Source organism: Capricornis sumatraensis, chromosome 14, assembly GCF_032405125.1.
Source record: "Capricornis sumatraensis isolate serow.1 chromosome 14, serow.2, whole genome shotgun sequence".
NCBI classification, from domain to species: domain Eukaryota; kingdom Metazoa; phylum Chordata; class Mammalia; order Artiodactyla; family Bovidae; genus Capricornis; species Capricornis sumatraensis.
The window spans coordinates 39855524-39878650 of record NC_091082.1 but is presented as its reverse complement, the minus strand read 5'-3'; the positions used below and the strand labels follow the sequence as shown (position 1 = coordinate 39878650).

The 23127-nt window shown below is 40.6% G+C and overlaps 1 protein-coding gene and 1 pseudogene across 2 annotated transcripts; one reads left to right on the top strand and one right to left on the bottom strand.

The window, feature by feature from the left end:
* Positions 1-2903: 2903 nt before the first annotated feature.
* Positions 2904-12552, bottom strand: HNRNPU (heterogeneous nuclear ribonucleoprotein U). Of its 2 annotated transcripts, none has more exons than XM_068985670.1 (14): positions 11662-12552; positions 10713-10824; positions 10558-10631; positions 8510-8649; positions 7848-7947; positions 7386-7498; positions 6808-7071; positions 6536-6655; positions 6082-6210; positions 5822-5990; positions 5314-5568; positions 4869-5053; positions 4437-4508; positions 2904-3967 (listed from the first exon to the last, which is right to left on the bottom strand). In XM_068985670.1, the coding sequence occupies exons 1-14, from the start codon at positions 12350-12352 to the stop codon at positions 3914-3916; spliced, it is 2478 nt and encodes an 825-aa protein (XP_068841771.1). In that variant the 5' UTR covers positions 12353-12552; the 3' UTR covers positions 2904-3913. The 2 variants fall into 2 exon arrangements, with proteins under 2 accessions (XP_068841771.1, XP_068841772.1); XM_068985671.1 differs by having other exon boundaries at positions 11719-12552.
* A 4776-nt stretch (positions 12553-17328) lies between these two features.
* LOC138090810 (keratin-associated protein 3-3-like) lies at positions 17329-17629 on the top strand (annotated as a pseudogene).
* The last annotated feature ends 5498 nt before the right edge of the window (positions 17630-23127 follow it).

Sequence of the window (23127 nt, the reverse complement as noted above, 5' to 3'; positions counted from 1 at the left end):
GTTTCAACAGTAGTTAGGGGAACAATGTATATTGTCTTGTAATCATGTACATGTAGTACGATTAATAGTACTAAGTTAGAAATTGGTCATTAGAACAACCCAAATAAAACTCTAGGCACTAAACTGGCTACATCTATTACCTGCATGTATGTTTGAGTATAGGAGTTGGGGACTGACGGCCAAAAAGTCACATCTCAAGATCATGCAAGGAAAAGGCTCTGCACTATCACAAAAATACTGCACTCTCAACCATTTTTAGTTCAGTTTAAGGCAACTAATGATTTTAAAAGACTGAAGTTTACATGAGTAATAAATCCCAATCTTTAAGGGATTGGAAGCAGCTACTAAGCTTCTTACCTAAAAGCACTAATGGTTCCTTAAAACTCAGGTATAAGAAAAGAGTTCCAATATATAAACTAAGCATTGCAACTTACTGCCAGGTCATTATCATACATCCTTACTTTAAGTATTACTAAAATGTTAAAATCTAAACCCATTTTTGAGCTCGAGAGCCCCAGAAATATGAGCAAGTTTAGATTCAAACATCTGGAAGAATTTTAGAAAAACGGCTTTAGGAGAATCAGGTTCCTTCCAAAATGAGTCTTCTGGGGGGTTGAAAAGTGGATGACTTTTCTGTCCTCCAGGCTCTACTTTTTTAAAAAAGAGACATTTTAAGTTATATGTTAATTATGAAAACTGTTTTGTGTGTCTAATACCAAAATCTTCAACTTGGACTACCAAGATACAAGTTTATACCTTCCTTAATTTCTCCTTAATATATTTATCCTGGTTTTGGCTTTCAAAACACATCAGAAACACACTTCCAGATCTACAATCAATTCTTCCTGTCTAAAAGGTGTTTGCACCACTGCCTTAAATATTATCAAAACATTGTTTGTGCAATGGAACCTGTTAAAAAACAATCCTAGGATAAAAAGCCTGTTCATATATTAAGTTCATAGGAAATCATGTCAACTCCCACACCTGAGGCATACACAGCACACAATCTTTCCATGAATGTAAATTCCCCAAGAGTTGAAAAATACTGAGTCATCTTTCCTTGAAAAAAAAATTGTTTTTAAGAAGCTTAATACCTGTTGCTAGAGTTTAAAACTAATTTCACATTTATTTTCAGACAGGATCCTAAGGCAAACGAGAGCTTGTTTTCTACATTTAACATAGCTTGTCACTTCAGTGTCAAACTGGTTGGAGTCAGCCTTCATCCTAAGGTCTCGCCTTGCTGTTTGTGTATTAGGGCTAGTCAGTCTCAGGCTCTTCAGTCAGAGCTGGAGCTTTCCACCCAAGGCCAGGTATGAGCAACAAGATGTAACCAACCATCAGAGTTAACTTTTACAGTTTCAGTTTTAACTCTTATCATTTCTATCTTTATGCTGTTTTTGTACAAGTAACCAATCTAATCCAATTCTTGCCTCAGGATGATAGGTATAATCAACTATATGCAAAAGTTTCTAGTGAAAGCATCTCAAACAACAGTCTCACAGGTAAGTTTTCTAAGGTGTAGTTGGGACATGTGTTCAGAAATTCATCCAGTTTTGCTTGCCAGAGGGGATGTAGGCAAGGGGAGAGGTGAACAGTAAACCAAGTTTTTTGTTTATAGATCTTGTTCTGCCAAACTTGGCATCAACTTTTTCTCTTGCTTGCTATATAGTACACTTCCTCTTCTTAATTTCTTATATATTCTCTAGATTTGTTTCATTTCATACAAATGAAGACAGTAATAGTTAACAGTAATTCTGACTCTGAAACTGCTTCTTAAAACCTAACATTTTCTGTCAACATTTTTCTCTCTCTTCCCCAAATTTTCTGTGCTACACAGGCACAACAAGCCTACAGAATTGTCCCCTGGCCATCACTTTCCCATGGCAATGATCAGAGTAGCAAAATACGCAATTCTGAACTAGAAAGTATATCCAAGGTTTTTCAATAGTAGTTAAAACATTTAGGACATCTAAACACTGATTAGCAACAAAACTTACTTTTTCCCCCTGGACAAGTCTATGCAATCCTAGTAATACTGATGCATCCTGAAAAGTAGGCTCATGCAGATAGTTGCAATTGCTAAAAAAGACAAAAGCCCTTGAGACACTATCTTGTACTGTTAAGTATTCCTACGCTAAGTGTGTTAATGACCAAAACATTCTCAACAGAACCTACACCATCATCTGAACTCCAGCTCATCTTTCAGCAAGAAAATTTCTGAAGTTAAAAATCTGACTTAAAATGGCTAAAACAAAAATCTAGGCAGTCAGAAAAATAAACAAACCTATACTTACCAGAAGAAACCTGTAACACCAATGAAACACTAAACTGATGTCAAGTTTTAGTTCTACAGTTTGACTCCTGATTCCTCACCTTAAGTGAGGGTCCTTTAGATTAAGTGTTCTGTGCAAACCCAATAAAATTACAATTAGGGGATCTAATGTTATCACATAACTACAGTTAAGTTAGCAGTGTTGTGTAGTATTGACTGGCTTGCATGATGGCTTCTAAAAGCATCTGTTCCCAGAGTTTCATGTATTATATAGATGTATATATAATTATCAGTTGAGGACAGCCATTAGCATTTTGTAAAGATGGTAAACTGAGTGTTAACTTCTCCCAGCCAGTACCTTTTCCCCTCATTAAATGTTTAAAGTCATCAGGGGGGAGGGGAAGGGAAGAGTTCAACTTCATAATTTTAAGTCAGTTGTCAATATACATTTAAGTTTTTAAAACCTAAATGTTCCAAGTGCAGAGTAAAGAATAAGCTGTCCAGAAAGCACACACTTAAATTTTCTCCTCTTGGGAGTTTCATAAAGGGATTTTGAACCTTGATGGCGAGAATCCCAAAACAAGAGTAAAATGAATTCTTTTTATTGCAAACAAACGTCTAAATTAATTTCTCCACCCACTTTCTTTAGAAAGAAAAAGAAATCAGCAGGCTAAGGAGATACCCATTCAAGAACTGACATGATTAAAAATTAAGATATAAATGGGTGACTCACAATTTCATTAGCTTACAAAGATGGTGGAGTTAACTACTACAAGCACACTAGTTATACAGTATTTTGTGGGAGAAGGGCATACAGACATAGCTAACTTCATATAGATCCCATTAGACAACTGGATTTACAACAAGTTTTTTTAATAAGAAATGGGCAAAGCCAGCTTTCTTTTCAGAATCAAAATGCAGAACAAATGGAAAAATTATGGTACTTAAACCTTCACAAGTTTGAGCCTCCACAAATAATGCAACCAAGTTTTACATTTTTTAACAGCCCTTCTACATACACTCCATCTTCTCTATCTTCGTTCCAAATTTTATCTTCATTCCCAAATATGCCAATTCCATTGTTACTTAAAAAGAGCCTTCCCAGTTACCGTCAAAAACTACTATTTAGCTTACCCCTCCACTACTCAGCAAACTACAGAGAGGATGGAGTGTAATATGAGCAGTACAGAGTCTTATGCAATTCATGAGGACCACTAAGTCCTTACATGAATCTGGTTGCTAACATTTCTATTATATTGTGACAATGACTCCCGACTGTTATCTCTGTGAGAAATGGGGGGGAGTAAATTCTTAATAAAAGACACCAGGTACAAAGCAACATTTTACTTTTGTTGTGATAAAAAAAAAGTCACATTTTACAGATAAAATGTAGAACCCTGAAATACTGACACATTCTCTTATCGTGCACAATGCTGAGGTTCTCTTACGATTCACTTTAAAACTGCAATTAAAAATGTACAAAAAAGAAAAGAAAAAAAATCAACCCACAAAGCTTCTAAAAAAGGAACCCGCAGGCACTTCCTCTTGTGGAATGTTTAAAAAGTTAGCCTACTAAAGAAAACAGTCGACTTCTTGTGAAGGTTTTGGAGAAATATGTATCAGTTCGTTTTATTTGGGTATTCAATAATATCCTTGGTGATAATGCTGACTCCATGGCTTCTGACCCCAGAATTGCTGTAAGAGAAAATTTTTTTTTTAAAGAAAAAACATCAATAAGCCACTCAAATTGCTTTTAGGAAATGACAATCTAATTCAGAGTAATTGCTGGAAACAAATTTATACCTGTCATTCCTCTGATTTATCAAGCCAGATTTAGTTAGTATTAACATCCCATTATCAATACACATTACAAAAGGAAACACATTACGACTTCGGTTAGTTTATACAATTAAAGCTATCAGTAAAAAAAAAACCGTATGAATTAAATATTACTTTATTAAAAAATATTAAGTTACAGCAAACTCCAACCTATCTCGCCTTCAAAGGATAGTATACAGCTACAACTGCAATACAGCTCACAGCTTGCCCTGTAATACTTATTTATAAACACTTCGATCCCTGGACAAGATCTTTTTTCAAGATTGATTCTTATGAATTCAAAATACAATTAAATGTACATGAAAGCACATAAGGAATTACTTACACCCTGCTGCCACTGGTTGTAGCCCTGAGATTGATTTTTGTAGCCACGATTGTTTCCTCGTCCTCTGAAGTTCTACAAAAAAAGAAAAAAATCTTTAAAGAACTCAGAACACAAGTTGCTAGGTTTATCTAAGGGGCAGAGGGAAAAGAGGGGACACAGCTGCAGAAACGGATGGATGGGCAGTCAACCATGAACCTCTGAGCACTCTGCTGGGTTTCCTTTCAGGTGATTAACTTATTCACTAAGAGACATCACACCTGACTTGCTCCTACTAGCAGTTAATGCACCTAAAAATTAACATTAATGAATTTTACGCATTTTATCATAATTATGCATATACACTGTATTCTTAACTGAGGCTGCCCATCATATTTAACCTTTTACACTGAATTATAGAGAGAATCAGCGTCTGCAGAGATCTTAAATGGTTACCTGGTTGTAGTTCCCTCTGTTAGGCATTCCCCCTCTGTTGTAGTTCCCTCTGTTTGAGTAGCCGCCGCGGCTGGGAAAGACAGGGCCGCGAGGGTACGGATAGCCAATGCCACCGCTGCCACCACCGCCACCTCCTCTCTGTGGCATACTGCCCCTCCTGTTATATCCACCACGATTCCCAGGAGCTAGAAAACAAGAAACATCTCATTTAGTAGTGTGTTGCTGCCTTCTTTACATGAGACTTAGGGTTCTTTTGGACCATTCCTTCATTTCAGGAGAAAAATGTTTAACCATTCAACATAACCTAGACATGCTTACTAAGACAGCTCAGATAATGCAGATCAAAAGCTTCCTATGTTAAATTCAGCTAAGTAACATATAGACCCAAACTAGAAGTGTACCATTTGTTTCAACCTTGGACCAAATAATACTCAACATAACTTGCCTCCTCCTCTGAAATTTCCACCACGCATATTGAATCCACCGCGTCCTCTATGGCCACCGCCTCTGTTAAACTGGTTCTTGCCGCTCTTATTTTTATTGCTCTTCTTTGAGCCTGTGTTCTGTTTCTTTTCCGGTGGAAGAGCCTTTTTGCTTTCTTCTTTATATTGCTCCAAAAGTTTCTGGGCTTCTTCCTTCTGAAGTTCAACATAGGTTATTTCATCAAAGCACTCAGCTACTTCTGGCAGAGTAAAGTTTCCTGCAAAACATAAAATCATATTAACCTACAAACCCACTACATACACATTCACAACCCTAAAGCCTAATACTCTCAATCAGCTGTTAATTCTTACAAAACACACAACACCTAGTCATATTGTAATTACATTTTCTTACAAACACAAATTAAATACATATGTTCATTTACAGTTAATTTAACTCTTGAAAGTTATTACTGACATTAAGTTAACAGATACAAATCACAGGATATTAAACGTAATAGAACTTCATGCCTTTCATTTTGAGAACTGCATGTTCTGGTAGGTCTTTTCCCTCTACTTCTGCTTTCTTCTGTGTTCTTTGCTTATAGTCTTCATCTTTTGGGCAAACTACAACAGCTTTTCGTTGGAAGCCTGCAAAGAGGCACATTTTTCTCCTCTGGGCAGCAGCAGACACATTTGTCTTTCAGAAAAAGAGAAAAAAAAAAAAGTTTATAACCTCAAACATTAATTCTACAATTATCAGTTTTTTCAACTTCAAAGTTACAGCTTACCTGATCCAAAATGAAATTTCGCTTCTTACGGGCAGCAATCTCAATAAACTTTCCAAGACACTGTGGAGCTCTCTGCAACAGCGTGTTCAGTTTTCCAGTATCTGCCATTTGCTTCTTAAAACCTGCCACCTTTTTTTAAAATTGAAAATAAATTTAAACATTGCCTTTCCTCAGTGCTACAAGTAAGGACATTTTATCCTGTAACACCACCCAATGCCAATCAACTCATCTTTATCTACTGGATAATTGAGTTAAAAAAACTTCTACAGAAAATGGAGTCTAGTCGCTGGAAAGAAAGCAGTTTACCTTAGAGGTGAAGCACCTACTTACATAAACATTTAACTGTCCAAACTCATCTCTCTAAAATACTAAACAAAATGGATAAAAACCAAAGTATTACCTAGAATACCTTCTAGTCTTTTAAAAATGCTGAAATCAAGCCCATTTTACTTACCATCATTTTATCCATTATGGTGTTTGTTCCAAGAATGTTGTATTTACCAGGATTTTCTGCTGCATGTTTAGTAACCCAGGTAGTTTTTCCAGCTCCTGGCAAACCAATCATCATAACCACCTACAATGGAAAGAACTGTTTAAATATTTTTTTTAAATACACAAAAGCCCAGTTTACACATTTGAACTTCCACAGCCTTTTAATGGGAACAAGTACAGCAGTAAATTAAACAGAACTTTAGCCAAGCTTCAAAAAATTTTCTAGTGACTTACTTCACAATCTTTCTTCTCTTCAGGCCCCTTTGGTCCTCTAACTCGATCCTCCAAGGGGACATTCTGGATGAAAGTATAGTCTTCAGGTATTGGAAAATATGGCTTTTCCTTCTGACCAAAATTAAATTCAACTGCACAGTTGTGGCACAGAACATGTGGGAAGAGTGGTCGTCCAGCAAGAACTTCCTTACTGATTTTGAAGGCAATGCCAAGATCTTGTCCATTCTTTGCATAAGAGAGTTCTACTTCATCACTTTCAAAGTTCTGTTAATTGGAGAGAAAAATTAATGGGTTTTAATATGCTTCTTGTAACACTTCTTAAAAAAAAAACAACCTAGGAGTAAAGCTTATCTTGTGGATATTTAGGTTGTATGTTTAAATAGCTTGGTGTGAACAATTAAAACACCTATGTCCACAAACAGAAATTAATACTATCCAAAAAGACTAGATTTGGGGATCAACTTCATATTAAGTTTTCAGTCAAAATGAATCAGTAATTGAAAGTTGATATTGATGTAACTTTAAAATAATCTTGTCTAATAACTTTCCATTTACATACAAATTTAGCTGTGACTTACAGCAAAACATGTAATCACATCATTTTCATCAAACTTCTCTCCATAATCTTCAGTCTCACAGTTGCATGTTTTTATTCCTTTTAGAGAATACCCATAAGAAAATTCTTCTTCACCTAAGAAAATAATTAACTTTCATTAAATCAACTCTCCAAAATAAACCGACCCATTATTTTTTCAAGATGTAGGGTTTAAGAGTATACTATACTGACTTTATACTAGATATAAAAAAAAGCTAGGTGGTTATTTAACTAGTTGACAAATTGCATGACATGATAACATTCTATTTGAACCATCAGCCACAAACCAATTAACTATAAAGAAAGAAAATCCAAAATTTAACCTATGCTCATGTTACTATTATTCATCTCTAAAAAACAGGCAAAAAGTTTAGAATGCCTGCTAACTACTGAAATCAAACACTAAACACTCATGAGTACCAAGATACTCAAATGGAAACTTTACCGAGCAACATTCCACTTGTGGTTAGTGACCACCCAATCCGAACTTCATGTATATCAATATCTTTCGTATATAAATGCCTCACTGGGATCTTCTCTGTAACCTGAAAGTCAAAGATAAACGAACTGTGAACCAAGGAAAATAAACCACTTAATCAACCCTAGTTTATTTCATTTGGGCAATGGGCTAATTCTTCTTCAGCTACTAAGTACAGAGACACACCAACTTTACGCTCCCCCCAACATTTTTAAGAAATTCAAAAATTAAGGGCTTATAACTTGAAGCTGAAAATTTACTTGGTTGAGTCACATTTAAAAGAAAATGTTGAAATTATATATTCTCAATACTTCAAAACCAACTAAACTTTATTCTTTAACATGTTTTCCTCAGAACAAAAACTGGAGCCTAACCAAATTTTTTCAAACCTTTGGTGGGCCTTTCAAGTGCCTGATAAAAAAACGAACACCCTAAATAAAAATTATGCTGGCTCTATCTACATGGCAACTTCTAATATAACAAACATCTTCAACTACTATAAAACACAGGGTTAGTCCCTCTTGTAACCCACAGAAACTTGAAATAAATAGAAGTTCCATTGATATCTACTAACAGGCAAAAACCTCACGAAGCTTAAGAAAAAAAGAACATCACAAAACTACTTTTACCTTCATCTCAAAACAGACTTTGCCTTTTGACACACCATAAGATGCCCTTCCTCCAGCCCAAAGAAAAGCAAAACTCTCCATGGTAAGGGAAGAAGCACTGAGGCGATCTCTTGATATTTTAAAATGTAGATCACAATTATCTGCAATTATATCAAATGCCATATTATTTCTTTTGATATCCACTATAAACATCTGCCATGTAGACAAAGCTACATGTTATTAAATTTTCACGTATTTCTGAATGCTGCATACTACATTTTTACAGATGCTGTTCTAATTTTCAGTTTAAACCCCACTCCCACCAAGTCATTCTTGCCAAATCATGAACTGAAGCGTACACTACCTATGCAGCTAACAAATATTAAGGTTTAGCATATGTGTACTTTAAGTATATAAAATAAGACAATGTGACATTTATACATACCTGCTCTGCTCTTTACCTTGATTTAGAGGCAAGCAGTAGAGGATAGCAGGAAATCAAAGTGAAGCATGCCAGACCAGGTAGAATTTACCAGTGCCACAATAAAACTGAAGGGAGGCCATGACCAAGTATTTTAAAGTAAAGAGTATGAGCTGTTGATCCTCACTTTACAGGGGTTCTAGATCTTAAACTCTTCGCTAAAACTTAAGAAGGCAATCTCAGTCTATACAATACAAACCTGGTCATCAATGCTGTTACGACTACAGCATTTTAGGTCCCCTTTCCCCAGATATGCCTGTTAATAAGCATGGGGGATTACACACTTTGGAGTAATCCAAATCCAAAACGACTTTAACCTAGCTACCTTTGGGTCACTGGCTCATTAGCATGCACCTTCTGAGTTCTCAGTGGAAGCAACACTAAATTAAGAAAGCTAGTTTCCTAAGTTTTACTGGAGAGATGAAATTAAACCTACAGTCTGGAATTCCTTACATAAGCTTTGCTCTTTACATTTCTGATATAATGTTCAACAAATTATACTTGAACCCAATAATGCACTTAAACTGGTATCCCTTGATGAGCTAAAAAGCCTTTTATAACAGCATTATCTTCCTAAACCATTGCTTCATAGCTCGCCAATTATAAGCAACTAAACATAAAACATTCAACTACTCTTCCATATACAGTTCAAAATAAAAAAGACTCCACTACATTGACTATATGTAAACAGTATGTAATAAAGAGACTTACATTTACACTACCATACACATCTAAATAAAATATGTATTCCAAAACAGGAGAATCTAAGATTCAACTCCTTAGATCTACAGGACAGGATGACACCTTACCTCTAGGCAATTATTTCTACCCTTTTTTCTGTTTATCACAAAATTGTACTTTCTGATCAAAATACTAAATCAATGACTTTGTATGTGAGAAAAATGAGGAATCTGACTGCCAAGGCCCATTTAGAGGTTTGCAATACTTCCTCATACTCAATTGCAAAGCAACTGGGTAAAGTAGCAGTATTTACAGCGCTGTCATTGATACCATTCGCTGCTGAAGAAAGCTAGTGGCCCAGTGATAGCCCACTGCTGCTGCCCCAGGTCTTTGGAAGAAACCAACTTAGGTTAAAGCAGCAGCTACTGAACTGGAATTGAGAACAAAAGAGCAGTTATTGAGAAAGTAATATTACAATCTTTTAGAATAGGGAATATAGTGATGTGATAATGGGAAAGTCATTAATAAATACTTAACTAGCCCAAGTAGCTCACTTAACATAATTCCACAAAAAAAAAAAAAACATTACTTTTACTGTAGACCCTACAGGGAGAAATTATAGGTAGTCTTACAAGTTTCCATTAGCTAGACACTCAAATATTGGCATTCATTTCACATTCCTACAAATGGGAATTTTAATATCATACCAAAAAATTATCAAATTGCTGGAGCCTCTAAAACTATTAATATAACTGCTAGACTAAATTAAGTGACCAGAATCTGAATAAAAGCCACCATCTTTCCAAGTTTAAAAGAACCCTTTATACGCATTGTTTTCTAACATTTTGTAACCAAAAACCGTATTTGATAACTGAGGGAGGAACGGGGAAGAAACAGCTTCACTTACAAGTATCAAGACAAACCACTGTGTCGTCGAAGTGTTCATCTTCTTCTTCAACAGGTGGCTGAGGAGATTTAGCTCTGAAAAGACAGAATTGTCTCCTGATACAACCTTCCCCAAAGAATAATGAACAGGTGCCAAAACTAGGTTAGCATCTCTACCTGCTATACTTGTTCTCTTCAATGTACTCAAAATAGCCACGGCCATGATCTTCTCGAGGTCTTTTAACACCTCTCTTTTTATCTCCGCCTTTCTGTTCTGTTTTGCCGTCTCCTACAACACATGACACCGCTGTATAAGACACCACGGCACGCCGCCACAACAAGCAGAAAATCCCTTTCTTGTTGGAGGTTTCCTAAAACTCGACTTGTACATTGTGATTTCAATCCACGACTCAATTGCGAATTCAAACAACAATCTCCTTGGAATCGGTTTGGATTCAGTGACGCAGTCTAAGGACATTGCTAATTTTGCCAGTTCACTCGAATATTCCAGAAAGCACATGAAAATTTAGCGCGGCCCAGGCCCGGAGCCCACGTGTACCCCAGAGAGTGTTCAGGAAAGGGGGAGGGGCCGAAGCGCCCCGCTCGCCCTCCCCTCCCCCCAGCCGGGCCCGCGCTCCCCGCGGCCGCATTGTACTGCTCGCCGCGGGCCCCGCCCGACCCCGCCCCGCCCGCCGGAAGTGACGTCACCCGAGCCCGGCGCGCCTTGCACAATACCGCGGCCCGGAGCCGCCACGGCGCGCCGCCGGGGCCCCGGGCCTCCCCTCCCCCCGAGACATGTGCCCGCACCGCGCGCACGCAGCGCGACGGCGCCTCCGCGGCTCCTCCCCCTCCAGCGGCAGCTGCAGCCTCCCCCCTCCCCACCCCGGCTCTCCAGGCACATAATGGAGGCGCCGCCACCGCCGTCACACACCGAGCCGAGGCCTCACGCCTAACCCGGGATTCCCCGCGCCCCGCCCGCCCCCCTCCAGCAGTCCCCAGCCCCCGAAGGTGCTCCCTCCCGCGGCGGGTTTCCTCCCTCCCCCCCTGCGGGGCTCCGGCAGGCCTGGGCACGGTCCCCACCCCGCGCGGGCCTCCCGCCGCGCGTAACCAACCACGCAGCACTCACCCGCCGCCGGAGCCCCGGGGCGACCGCCGCCTCCGCCGCCTTCCGCCTTCTTCTTACCTCCCGCCTGCTGCTGGCCCTGCCTCGCCCCGGGCGGCGCCACCGTCACCGCGAACAGCGACGTGGGGCCGCTGCTCTTCCCCGCGGCCTCCTTGGCGGCCCCGCGCTGCTGCTGGGGTTGTTGCTGCGGCGCCGCCGGCGGTTGAGGCTGCTGCTCCCCGTGCCCGTTCTCGTCGCCCGCGCCTTCCTCCTCTTCGCCGAGCTCATCCTCCCCTTCCTGGAAGCCCTGGTCGTCGCCGTTCTCGTCCTCCGAGGCGGCCTCTTCCTCCTCCATCGGGCCCGAGTCGGCCGCCCCCGCGGCGCCGTTCTCCTCTCCGAGCTCCATCTGGTCGCCATCCAAGGCGGCGATCCCTTCCTCCTCCTCCTCCTCTTCCTCCTCGTCGTCGTCGCCGCCGGCCGCGGCCTCCTGCTCGAGGCCTGCTCCCGAGCGCCCGGCGGAATCCCCGCCCAGGTCTAGGCTGCCGTTCCCGGGCTCCATGGCGGGGCGGCCCCCGGCCTCCTCGTCGTCCAGCGCGGCCTGGAGACGCTCCATGAGCTCGGCCTTGAGGCCCTTGTCGGACAGGCGCCGCTTCTTGAGCTCCTCCTTCAGCTCCGACACCTTCAGCTTTTTCACATTAACAGGCGAGGAACTCATGGTGAGGCCCCGATTCACCGCTAGGCGCTGGCTCAAACTCGGCTCCGCTCACTCGGCCACTGGCGGCGGCTGCGGCTGCTCCTCGGCCCGGGCGGCGGCTGCGGCTGCGGCTGGAGGTGGGTTCGTGCTGCAGAGCGGATCCGCCTGGTGTCGAACGGCGCCAATTCCTTTCACCGAGTTCGCGAGGGAGACGCGGAGACTCGCCTGGCGCGAGCGAGCACGCAACGTCCTCTCGCAGGGGCGGCACCGCGCACGTAATATAGCCGCCCCGCCTCTGCGCCGGCAGAGCGCCCGCGCTCGCCCCACCCCGCCCCGCCCGAGCGGCGGGCCGGGAGCGCGGCGCCGCGCACTGCGCTTCCAATTGGGGCCCCGCTAATGGAGGAGGTGGAAACCGCCTTCAGTTAAACCGACCCGCTGCAGCCTCTATTGGCGTTTCCAGCCCTTTGGTGGCAATATTCGTTTATGTTCTTTGCCTTCCGGCCAGGAGGCTGCTTCTACCCAAATGCTTTCATCTTCAACTTGGTAATTTCAGCTGTAATCCGCCACCTCTTCTTCCATTTTAGATTTATCTTATCTGTTTCTCCAGCTATTTGCTTAGAACCCTTAAAATTTTGATTTGATTTGTACAAGCTGACAGTCATTATACGCAGGAGATTTTCTTCTGCTTAATAATTGGTTTAATTTTTCTGAATCCTAACTTGGGAGTTGAATTTTAGACTCAGGAAGGGCCTTTCTTTTGTCTCTCCCATGACCTCTGATGCAGGGTTTGGGAGATCATGCTTATTTTTGAAGAGTGGCCTCCACTCCATACTGCAAAGCGGACTTTACAGGCCTTGTTATGGTACTAATAGCCAAAGAAGTTAGCCTCAGAATTGCATTTCTGTGTTTTCTTTACATCAGACCTCCTGTAAGGTTTATTCTGTCAAATTTAGGACCTGGTCATGCAGTTATGAAGTCCCCTTAACTAACAATGAGGATAAGACCCCAGCTAGGTCACACACTTTGATTCTATTCCTATGGATATACTTTTGACAAAATTATGCCAAAGCTCTAATAAAAGCTAATGAAAAAATAAAAGGCTGTGATTTTGTGAAAAGAAAAATAACTATCACTCTCAAAGAGAAATGTGATTTTGGTGTGTCTTAGAAGTTTAATTTTGCCTTTTACTAAATTAAGAGGTGTGTTAATGTTCTTCCAGTTTTCCAGAATTTAGATATGTGATAGACATGAATGTCTCAAACCCCAGAGAATCTGCACAGTGGCTAGCCAGTGGTCTAGTCTAGTCTAAGCTCAACTATATTGCTTCATGCTTTAGCTGGCACAAGGCTGTCCCAATTTTAATTCAAAATTTAGAAAAATACACATTTAACTTTCTCCCATAGTACAGTTTAATAAATTTTTATTTTTAAGTTCTCTTCAATGGCTTTTAAGAATCTTGTATTTTACAGTGCATCATAGATGAAGATGAAATATTAACATTTGTGAAATGATTTGAGTTAGTTCAAGCTGATGGAGGCAGAGGGATAGCACCCAAAATAGGAACTTCCAAACCCTGCCAAAAACTCATTTTAGCCTTTGGTTATGATATCCTTAGAGCTTACAAACAAGTAGCAAACTGAAATTTGAACTTTTCAGGTTCTTTGCCCTTGTTCAAAATGGGAAAAGAATTGCAGGGGGTCTTCCATGTTCACAAAATAAGTAATTAGTCCCCTAATGAATCAGAATTAAATATAGTAATTATGGTGATCATTTAAGTTTATGTGTCCTTAGATATGACTTCATATTTAAATGTTAGAGACATGAAAGCAATTTCTGTTTACCAGGGAAAAACTAAATTGTGAAAATAAAGTTTATATACCTAAATATCAATTTATAACAATTATTCTTGGTATGTTAAATCAATTGTAAAAATAAACATGAAATATAACTTTAGATACTCCTTGGAAGAAGAGTTATGACCAACTTGGACAGCTTATTAAAAAGCAGAGACATTACTTTGCCAACAAAGGTCCGTCTAGTCAAGGCTATGGTTTTTCCAGTAGTCATGTATGGATGTGAGAGTTGGATTATAAAAAAAGCTGACCACAGAAGAATTGATGCTTTTGAACTGTGATGTTGGAGAAGACTCTTGAGAGTCCCTTGGACTGCAAGGAGATCCAACCAGTCCATCCTAAAGGAGATCAGTCCTGAATGTTCATTGGAAGGAGTAATGTTAAAGCTGAAACTCCAATACTTTGGCCACCTGATGTGAAGAGCTGACTCATTTGAAAAGACCCTGATGCTGGGAAGGATTGAGGGCAGGAGGAGAAGGGGATGATAGAGGATGAGATGGTTGGATGGCATCACTGACTCAATCGACTTGAGTTTGGGTAAACTCGGAATTGGTGATGGACAGGGAGGCCTGGTGTGTGCAGTCCATGGGGTCACAAAGAGTCGGACACGACTGAATGACTAAACTGAACTGAATAACTTTAGGTGGGCATGAGAAAATGTCATGGTTTTGTTATGGCTTTGTCAAGAGCTTTGTATCACAAAGATCATCCTCAGTCTGCTCATTACATGGCCCAAGAACCCAGGTCCTCCTCCCACCCCAGGCTTCTTTCATTACCCTGGGCTTTCCGAGACAACATTCAACAGAAAAACCTTTTATAAATGCTCAAAAAGAACCAGCCAGCCAATGCAGCAGACAGGGGTTCAGTCCCTGGGTTGGGAAGATCCCCTGGAGAAGGAAATGGCAACCCACTCCAGTGTTCTTGCCTGGGAAATCCCATAGACAGGGGCTTGGGGGCTACAGTAGACGGGGTCGCAAAAAATCAGACACGAGTTATCGACTAGACAACAACAACAAATGCTCAAAGAGCCATCATCTTGCTGTTCGTCCTTTTTACAAGCAATATTTTATTTTACCATTTGAAAATACAAATAGTGACTTCACTTTCCTAATAGTTTTTCTTCTTATATTTTTAATGCTGTCATGATAGTTCTGTTCTACAGAGACCAGTTAAAGTACAGATCACTTTCTCTAAATTGCTGAGGGATCTATCAAAAATTTGATATTTCCCCTTTTTGAAATCCTGGAGACCACCAAGAATACAGAGTGGAAGAGGGGGAAAATTAATTTCAACAGTAAAAAAACAAAATGATTAGTGAATTGCCCATAGGTAATAGATCTATGACAGGGCATTACAGAGTTAGGGTGCTCAGAATATGTAGCTTACATTTTGAAGTTGAAACAAAGGCACATACCTGGATGTTATAGTTTGTCATAAAGTTCACTCAGCAAATATTTTTTAGCACCCTCTCTTAAGACAAGCACTAGGAATACAGCAGTGAACTATGTAATTATGCCTTCATTCTCTTAGGGATGATTAGCCAATAAGTTAAAATAGAGAAAGTAACAAGTATGGCAGGGAAATGTAAAACAGGACAGGAGCAAGGTATGCTGGGGTTGGAGGAGTTTTTCAGTTATAAATGGGGTAGTCTGGGGAGCCTAAGAAGTAAGGTAACATTTGAGTAAATATCTCAAAGAGGTGGAGGGAACAGTAAGTAGTCCTGAGGGGGAAGATAGGCAGGGAGTTGAGGGGAGGTGCAGATTGCCAGCAGCCTTGTCAGTGGTTTTGTAAGGACTTTGGCTTCTGCCTCCAGTGAGAAGGAAGATACTGAAGGGTTGTTACTAGTGAAGAGGTAAGAACTGGCAGGAATGCTAGATTCAGTGGACTCAAGATGCTATTTCATGTACGTCTTTTTTTTTTTTTTTTGGTATAGAAAATCAATGCCAATTTAATAAAAGAAGCAAGAAACACACTGCAATACATTTTTCAATCTTCTTACAAAAATGTGAGAAGTTACCAGTACCTACAAATTACTAAGAATTAGTACACTTTCATATAGACTAACAGAAATGCACAGTAGGAAGGGAGGATGTTTCAAATTCTGGTTAAAAATACAAACATAAATATCAGACAGACATGGGCTGCGGTCCCAGTTAGATAGCATGTTGGCTGAAAAAACTCTGATGCTGGGAGGGATTGGGGGCAGGAGGAGAAGGGGACGACTGAGGATGAGATGGCTGGATGGCATCATGAACTCGATGGATGTGAGTCTGAGTGAACTCCGGGAGTTGGTGATGGACAGGGAGGCCTGGCGTGCTGCGATTCATGGGGTTGCAAAGAGTCGGACACAACTGAGCGACTGAACTGAACTGAACTGATCTTGCACAAGCTATGTATCTCTCTGTGCCTGAGAGTATTTACATCTAAAATGATACCTGCCTTATGAGGTTGTTGGGAAAATGCATTGAGATAGTCTAAACTCTGAGGACAGGACTGGAAGCACAGGAAGAGCTCAGTATAGGTTAGTCTTCATTAGCTACTTTGAGCAATTTAATGAGCTTAAGAAAATCTGGAGTTGAATTGCCAAATCTTATTTAGGAAATTATACATATTGTGTAAATTGTCAATGAATTGTTCATAGTGAAATGAAGTCTGGATAGGAGGGTGCAGGCTTCGCTTCTGGGCATGGTACTGTCACTGTAACCAGCTGGGGGACCTTTGGCAAATTGCACCACCTCTCTGGATGTTTGTTTCCTCATCTATAAATGAAGCAGAGCAGACTGGAAGATTCGTAGAGTCCCTCTAGGGAGAAACTTCTGTGAGTCTCCTGTTTGCTGACTCCACACTGTCCATGGAGGAGCACTATTAAACTTTGAAATATTGATTATTCATATTCAAGTTTTACTTGTTACATTCAAAACTTTGCATTAGAGTCTTGAAGCATTTCATAATTAATTAGCAGACATGAAATTTAAACTAGTGTATCACAGCCTTTAAATTTTAAATGGTACAAAATATTCCCATTTATATGGAAAAACTCAAACGAGCTTTTTGGCCAACCCAGTACTTTAAACCTGGATACCACAATAGGCTAAGAGGTTAAAGTAAAGGGTTTCTCCAAAAGCAAACCAGATTGCCACCGCCATGGCTTTCTGTGCCTCCCATTGCTGCTGCAGTGTCCCCCACTGGCACCGTCACCACCATCTGCTCCTCTGATAAACGCTGCCCATGCGGACTCAGCCTGCCCAGCACCTGCCCGCACGCAGTTTGGTTACCGGAGCCAACCTGCTGTGACAGCTGCCCCCCACCATGCCACATTCCTTGGCCCTGTGTGCCCACCTGCTTCCTGCTCCACTCCTCCCAGCCCACCCTAGGCCTGGAGACCCTCAACCTCATATCCTTCACTCAGCCCTGGGATCAGCCCTCCATCCCAAGCTGCTGCTGACAGATGGCTGTTTCCCTCAGTGTCTGGTGATAATATGGAAGCTATCTCTTCAGCATTCACTTGCCTCAGTATATTTATTAGACATTGAGGCAGATCAGATCGCCTAGATATGGGCAACCTACCTTTCATCTTGGAAAGAAAATCAAGAAATTTGTTATGGCTATTTGGTTCATTTGGGCAGGTGACTGTCATCTATTATCAAAGGTATTGATATCTTTCAGACCTCAGACTGTATTTTCTTGGTCATGTTGCTTCCAAGATCCCATTTCTTATACTGAGTATTTTCATAGAGGAAAAAGAAATTACTTGATGGGTTTTCCAATAAACTTTATTTCTGTGACAACAAATAAATAAGTGGTTTCTGTAGGTGCTATCTTGTCTTTAATGTTATGAATCTGTCTTCGCACACATTATAACGTTTGTAGAATAAGATGTGCCCATTAGAAACCTATAGGAAAACTGGACTCATGTAGTTCATAGTAAGATATCAGGCTTTTTCTGATAACTTAACTATTTACCAGGTGAAGAGTGATTAATATTTAGCAAAACTTATCTAACACAGGCAGGTTGGACAATGAGGAGTTTATTGAAAGAGTACACCATTATACCTTACCAGTGACTGGCCAGTATCACAGTACCTGATTTAAAAAGAGGAAGAAAATATTTGCACCATCCTGAACCACAGTCAAGAATATGATGAAAGTCTAAAGAGATTATGACCTCATAAGTTCCCACCTTCTACCTGTGATATGATCATCTGTTTGGAAGTTAGTCTAAGTTCCTTGTTATACCCTGGTGGCTCAGACGGTAAAGCATCTGCCTGCAATTCAGGAGACCCGGGTTCGATTCCTGGGTTGGGAAGATCCCTTGGAGAAGGAAATGGCAATCCACTCCAGCACTCTTGCCTGGAAAATCCCATGGATGGGAGAGCCTGATAGGCTGCAGTCCATGGGGTCGCAAAGAGTCAGACACGACGGAGCAACTTCACTTCACTTCTTCACTTAAGTTCCTTGAGGGTAGGGAGAGGAACTTGACTTTTCCAGCACCTGTGCAGTGTCTTCCCTCCACATTCACAGACAGCATGGCATTGCACTAGGGAACAAGAAAGAAGCTCGGAAATAAAAAAATATCCTTTAAAAATGTGTGAACTGCATTGCAACCCTGACTCAAACTGAAGGATTCTTGATTTAAAAGAGTGTTATTGGGCTTCCCTGGTGTCTCAGTGGTAAAGAATCTGCCTGCAGGAGACATGGGTTTGATCCCTGATCCAGGAAGATATCATGTGCCCAGGAGCAACTAAGCCTGTGTGCCACAACTATTGGGCCTGTGCTCTAGAACCCAGGAACCGCAACTACTGAGCCCACATGCCGAAACTACTGAAGCCTGCCTGGGTGCCCTAAAACCCATGCTCTGCAACAAGAGAAGCCACCACAATGAGAAACCTGGGCCCTGCAACTAGAGAGTAACCTCTGATCACCGCAACTAGAGAAAGCCCACATGCAGCAACGAAGACCCAGCACAACCAAAAATAAATAAATCAAAATTAAGAGAGAGTTATTAAAAAAATCAAGTAGAGGCTGTAATAATAATTTTTATTCAGCAGAGTCTTCTTGGCATAACACTAGCACTTGTTTAATAAATAACAACTAAATTTCTTTGCAAGCTCGGCTTTCCACTTGGCAGCTAATATTTTTTTGTGGAAATCATATATTAGTGAACACCATCAGAGATCCTAAACTCTTAGAACTATTAAACAGATTTTTTTATGGCCTGTAGATTTTACATGTCCAGGTTCTCTGCCCTCTACATTGACAGTATACTGTGTGATTGCTTCCATGTAGTGAAGCAGGATTGTGTTAACTGATTTTAATCTCATGTTTAGCAGAGCCATACCCAAGGCTGTGTAGTCCATTTTTCTGTTTTAATGCTCGATCTTTCCATTTCCATTTCCTCATAGATAGAAGCTGGAGAAGGAAATGGCAACCCACTCCAGTGTTCTTGCTTGGAGAATCCCAGGGACGGGGAAGCCTGGTGGGCTGCTGTCTATGAGGTCGCACAGAGTCAGACACGACTGAAGTGACTTAGAGCAGCAGCAGCATAGATAGGAGCAACACAAAGGTAGGGACTTTGTATTCTCCATAATGCCAGCAATATTGCCAAGCACTAGATGGTCAGCAAATATTTTTACTTTATTTAGAAAGTGGTATTAAACTATTAAGAAAGTCTTACGACTCCACATACAAGCCCCATCAAAAAAGTGTAACCCAGAACATATCAGTTGAATATGATCTGGAAAAATACATAGAGATGACACATAGGAGATTATTTACCAGTGTTAATCAATACAATTGTCACAAGTAGCTAATTAAATGAAAATTAAAATTGAAAATCCGATCCCTAATCACTTAACCACACTGCAAATGTTCTGTAGCCATTAGTCTCATACTGGACAATGAAGAATAGAATATATCCATCATCACAGAAAGTTCTTTGGGATACAGCTGTTTACAGACTGTTTTAAAAATAAAGACCAACCCTAGTCTGCATATGGCTCAAGCCAGACTAAAGGGAAAGCTTACCCCAGGAATCAGAGTGAAAGTGTGCGTATATGTGTATGTATAAATATATCATACATTTATAAACACACACATGGGTAGTAAACCTCCCAATTCATCCTTTGATCTACTTAATAAATATTTATTAAACACCTACTACATACCACGTTCTATACTATGTTCAGGGAAAACATACATGAATAATACAGTCCTCAGCCTCCAGGAGTTTGCAGCTTGGGGATAAATACAAGCTATAACCAGGCTGTTATACTAGCACAGCTGTTTCATGGGGATTCAGCCATGTTGACCAACCACCGAGCTATAGAGTTCCCATGGTATAGGTCTGTAACACTTGACCACCCACAAATATTCACACATGCAAAAATGAAACAAAACCTCACATACACCTTCAAGAAGTCAGCTGTATGACAAGTAAGCAGTAATTAGCAATAATGGGCTTTCCTGGGGGCTCAGACAATAAAGAACCTGCCTGCAGTGCGGAAGACTTGGGTTTGTTCCCTGGGTCGAGAAGATTCCCTGGAGAAGGGAACACTACACTGTTCTTGCCTGAAGAATTTCATGGACAGAGGATCTTGGTAGGCTACAGTCCATGGGGTCACAGAGTCAGACACAACTGAGTGATTAACACTTTCACTTTTTTTCATGATATTCATTATTTTATATACAGAGCTGCCTATTATTTGCAGATTTCTGCCAGCTGATAAGTAAGTCTTTCACTAAAAGCTGTCAGGAGAATAAATAAGCCCTGGGGATATAAAATATAGCATGGCAACTATAGTTAATAATACTGTATTATATATTGGAAGTTGCTAAAAGAGTAGATGCTAAACATTCTCATCGCAAGAAAACAATTTTTTTTGTTAACTGCGTATGGTGATGGATGTTAGCTAGACTTATTGCGACGATCATTTTGAATACAAATATCAAACATTTACACTAATATCAAATCATGTTGTGCATCTGAAACTAAAATAATATCATATGTCAGCTATATCTCAATTTTTTTAAAAAGCTGTCAGGAGTTTAAGGGGAAAAAAATCAAACCAAAAGCGTTTTCCACATGTCCTAATTGCCTAGACGCTATGTTTATACTCTGTGTTTATATAACCTTTCTTCCTTATCACTGTTTTCACTTTGGTCCACAGAAGCATATTTCAGATGGGTCATCTTTTAAGTCTGCAGTATTTTTCTTGATTCATTTATTTGTGATATCAACTGCCAGTTATTGAGTGCCTGGTTATGTACCAGTCACTGTACTTGGCATTTTATACAAAATATCTCTAATCCTCATAGTAATCTCATAATATGGCAATTATTTGTCTCAATTTATAGATATGGAAACTGAAAAACAGAGGGATTAAGGAACTTGACAAATTCAGTGAGTGGTAAAGTTAAGACATCAAATCAGGGGTGCCTGACTTCCATGCCAAGCCCTTTCCTGCATCAGTAAGTTTGAAGCATTGGAGTTTCAAGTCAGAAATGATATACTCTGATTCTAGCAAGATTTCGTAGTGTATAGTATGTATACTATGTGTACAAATAGTGTGCAATATGTACACATTATGTACATTACAGTACAGGAGAAAGAGACAGGCAAACCAACAATTACACTACAGGAGTAGTATATTACAAAAGCGCTGCAATAGCAGTGTGTATTGAGTTTGGAAAATGGAGCAAAGGGCTTCTTGGGGGATAAGACACTTGAAAAGACTGTATCTTCAAAAGCAAGGAGATTGAGAGAGAAGGAAGGCCATTCCAGGCAATAGGAACAGCCCCTGCAGATGCATAAAGATGAGAACCATTCCTACAGCTGGAATACAGTAAGGCTGGAGTACAAAGTTTGGGGAAAGAGGGCAGGAGCAAGGGTAGGAGTAAAAGTTGTTGTTGCTGCTTAGTTGCTAAGTCGTGTCTGACTCTTTTGCGACCCCATGGACTGTAGCCTGCCAGGATCCTCTGCCCATGAGATTTCTCAAGCAAGACTACTGGAGTGGGCTGCCATTTTCTTCTCCAGGGTAAAGATAGGGAATGGTTATAAGGATCAAAGAGGCAGACTGAAAAGAACCCAGATCAGCTAGAAGCTGGAGCTTCATCCACTGATAAAGAGGTGGAGGGGGTGAGAGCACCAAAGAATTTTGATCTGAGAAGTGGCATGACCAGGTCCAAATTTTAGAAAGATCATATAAGTATTGAAAACTCATGTGGATCCAAGTTGTGAGCATGAAATAATAAATGAATGAAGAGGATTCAAGGTTTAAGGAAAACTGCAGTCAAGATGAGACATGTAAATGTCACTTGGTCTTATGTCAGGGACACTTTGGGAGTGACAAAAATCTCAGAGAACTGGGACAGAGGACTCACTTAAAGGACCTCACGGGGACTTCCCTGGTGGTCCAGCGGTAAAGAAGCTGCCTGCCAGTCAGGCGACAAGTGTTTAATCCCCGCTCAGGGAATATTCCACATGCAGCGGGGCAGCTAAGCCCATGTGCCATAACTACTGAAACCTGCACGCCTAGAGCCCATGCTGGGCAAAGAGAGAAGCCACCACAATGAGGAGCTTGCACACCACAGCTAGAGAGGAGCCCACCTTGCCTCAACTAAAGAAAAGCCTGCATGCAGCACGAAGACCCAGCACCATCGATAAATAAGTAAATAAAAATATAAAATACGTATTGTTCAGAATTGTAAAGCAATTTCCCACCAGTTAAAAGGTAAATCAAAATTTTTTTTAAAAATTTAAAGTTAGATATCATCAGGAAGGTAAATTATAAAAAACAATCTTTTTCATTTGTATAGGTGAAGAACATTCTTGATGATATAGATAACCAGTGCCAAAATGACAAACTAGAAAAGAAAAAAGTGTTAGTAAAACATCAAATGGGAAGAAAAAATACGTGTGGTTATAGCAGAATCAGTGATGGGAAG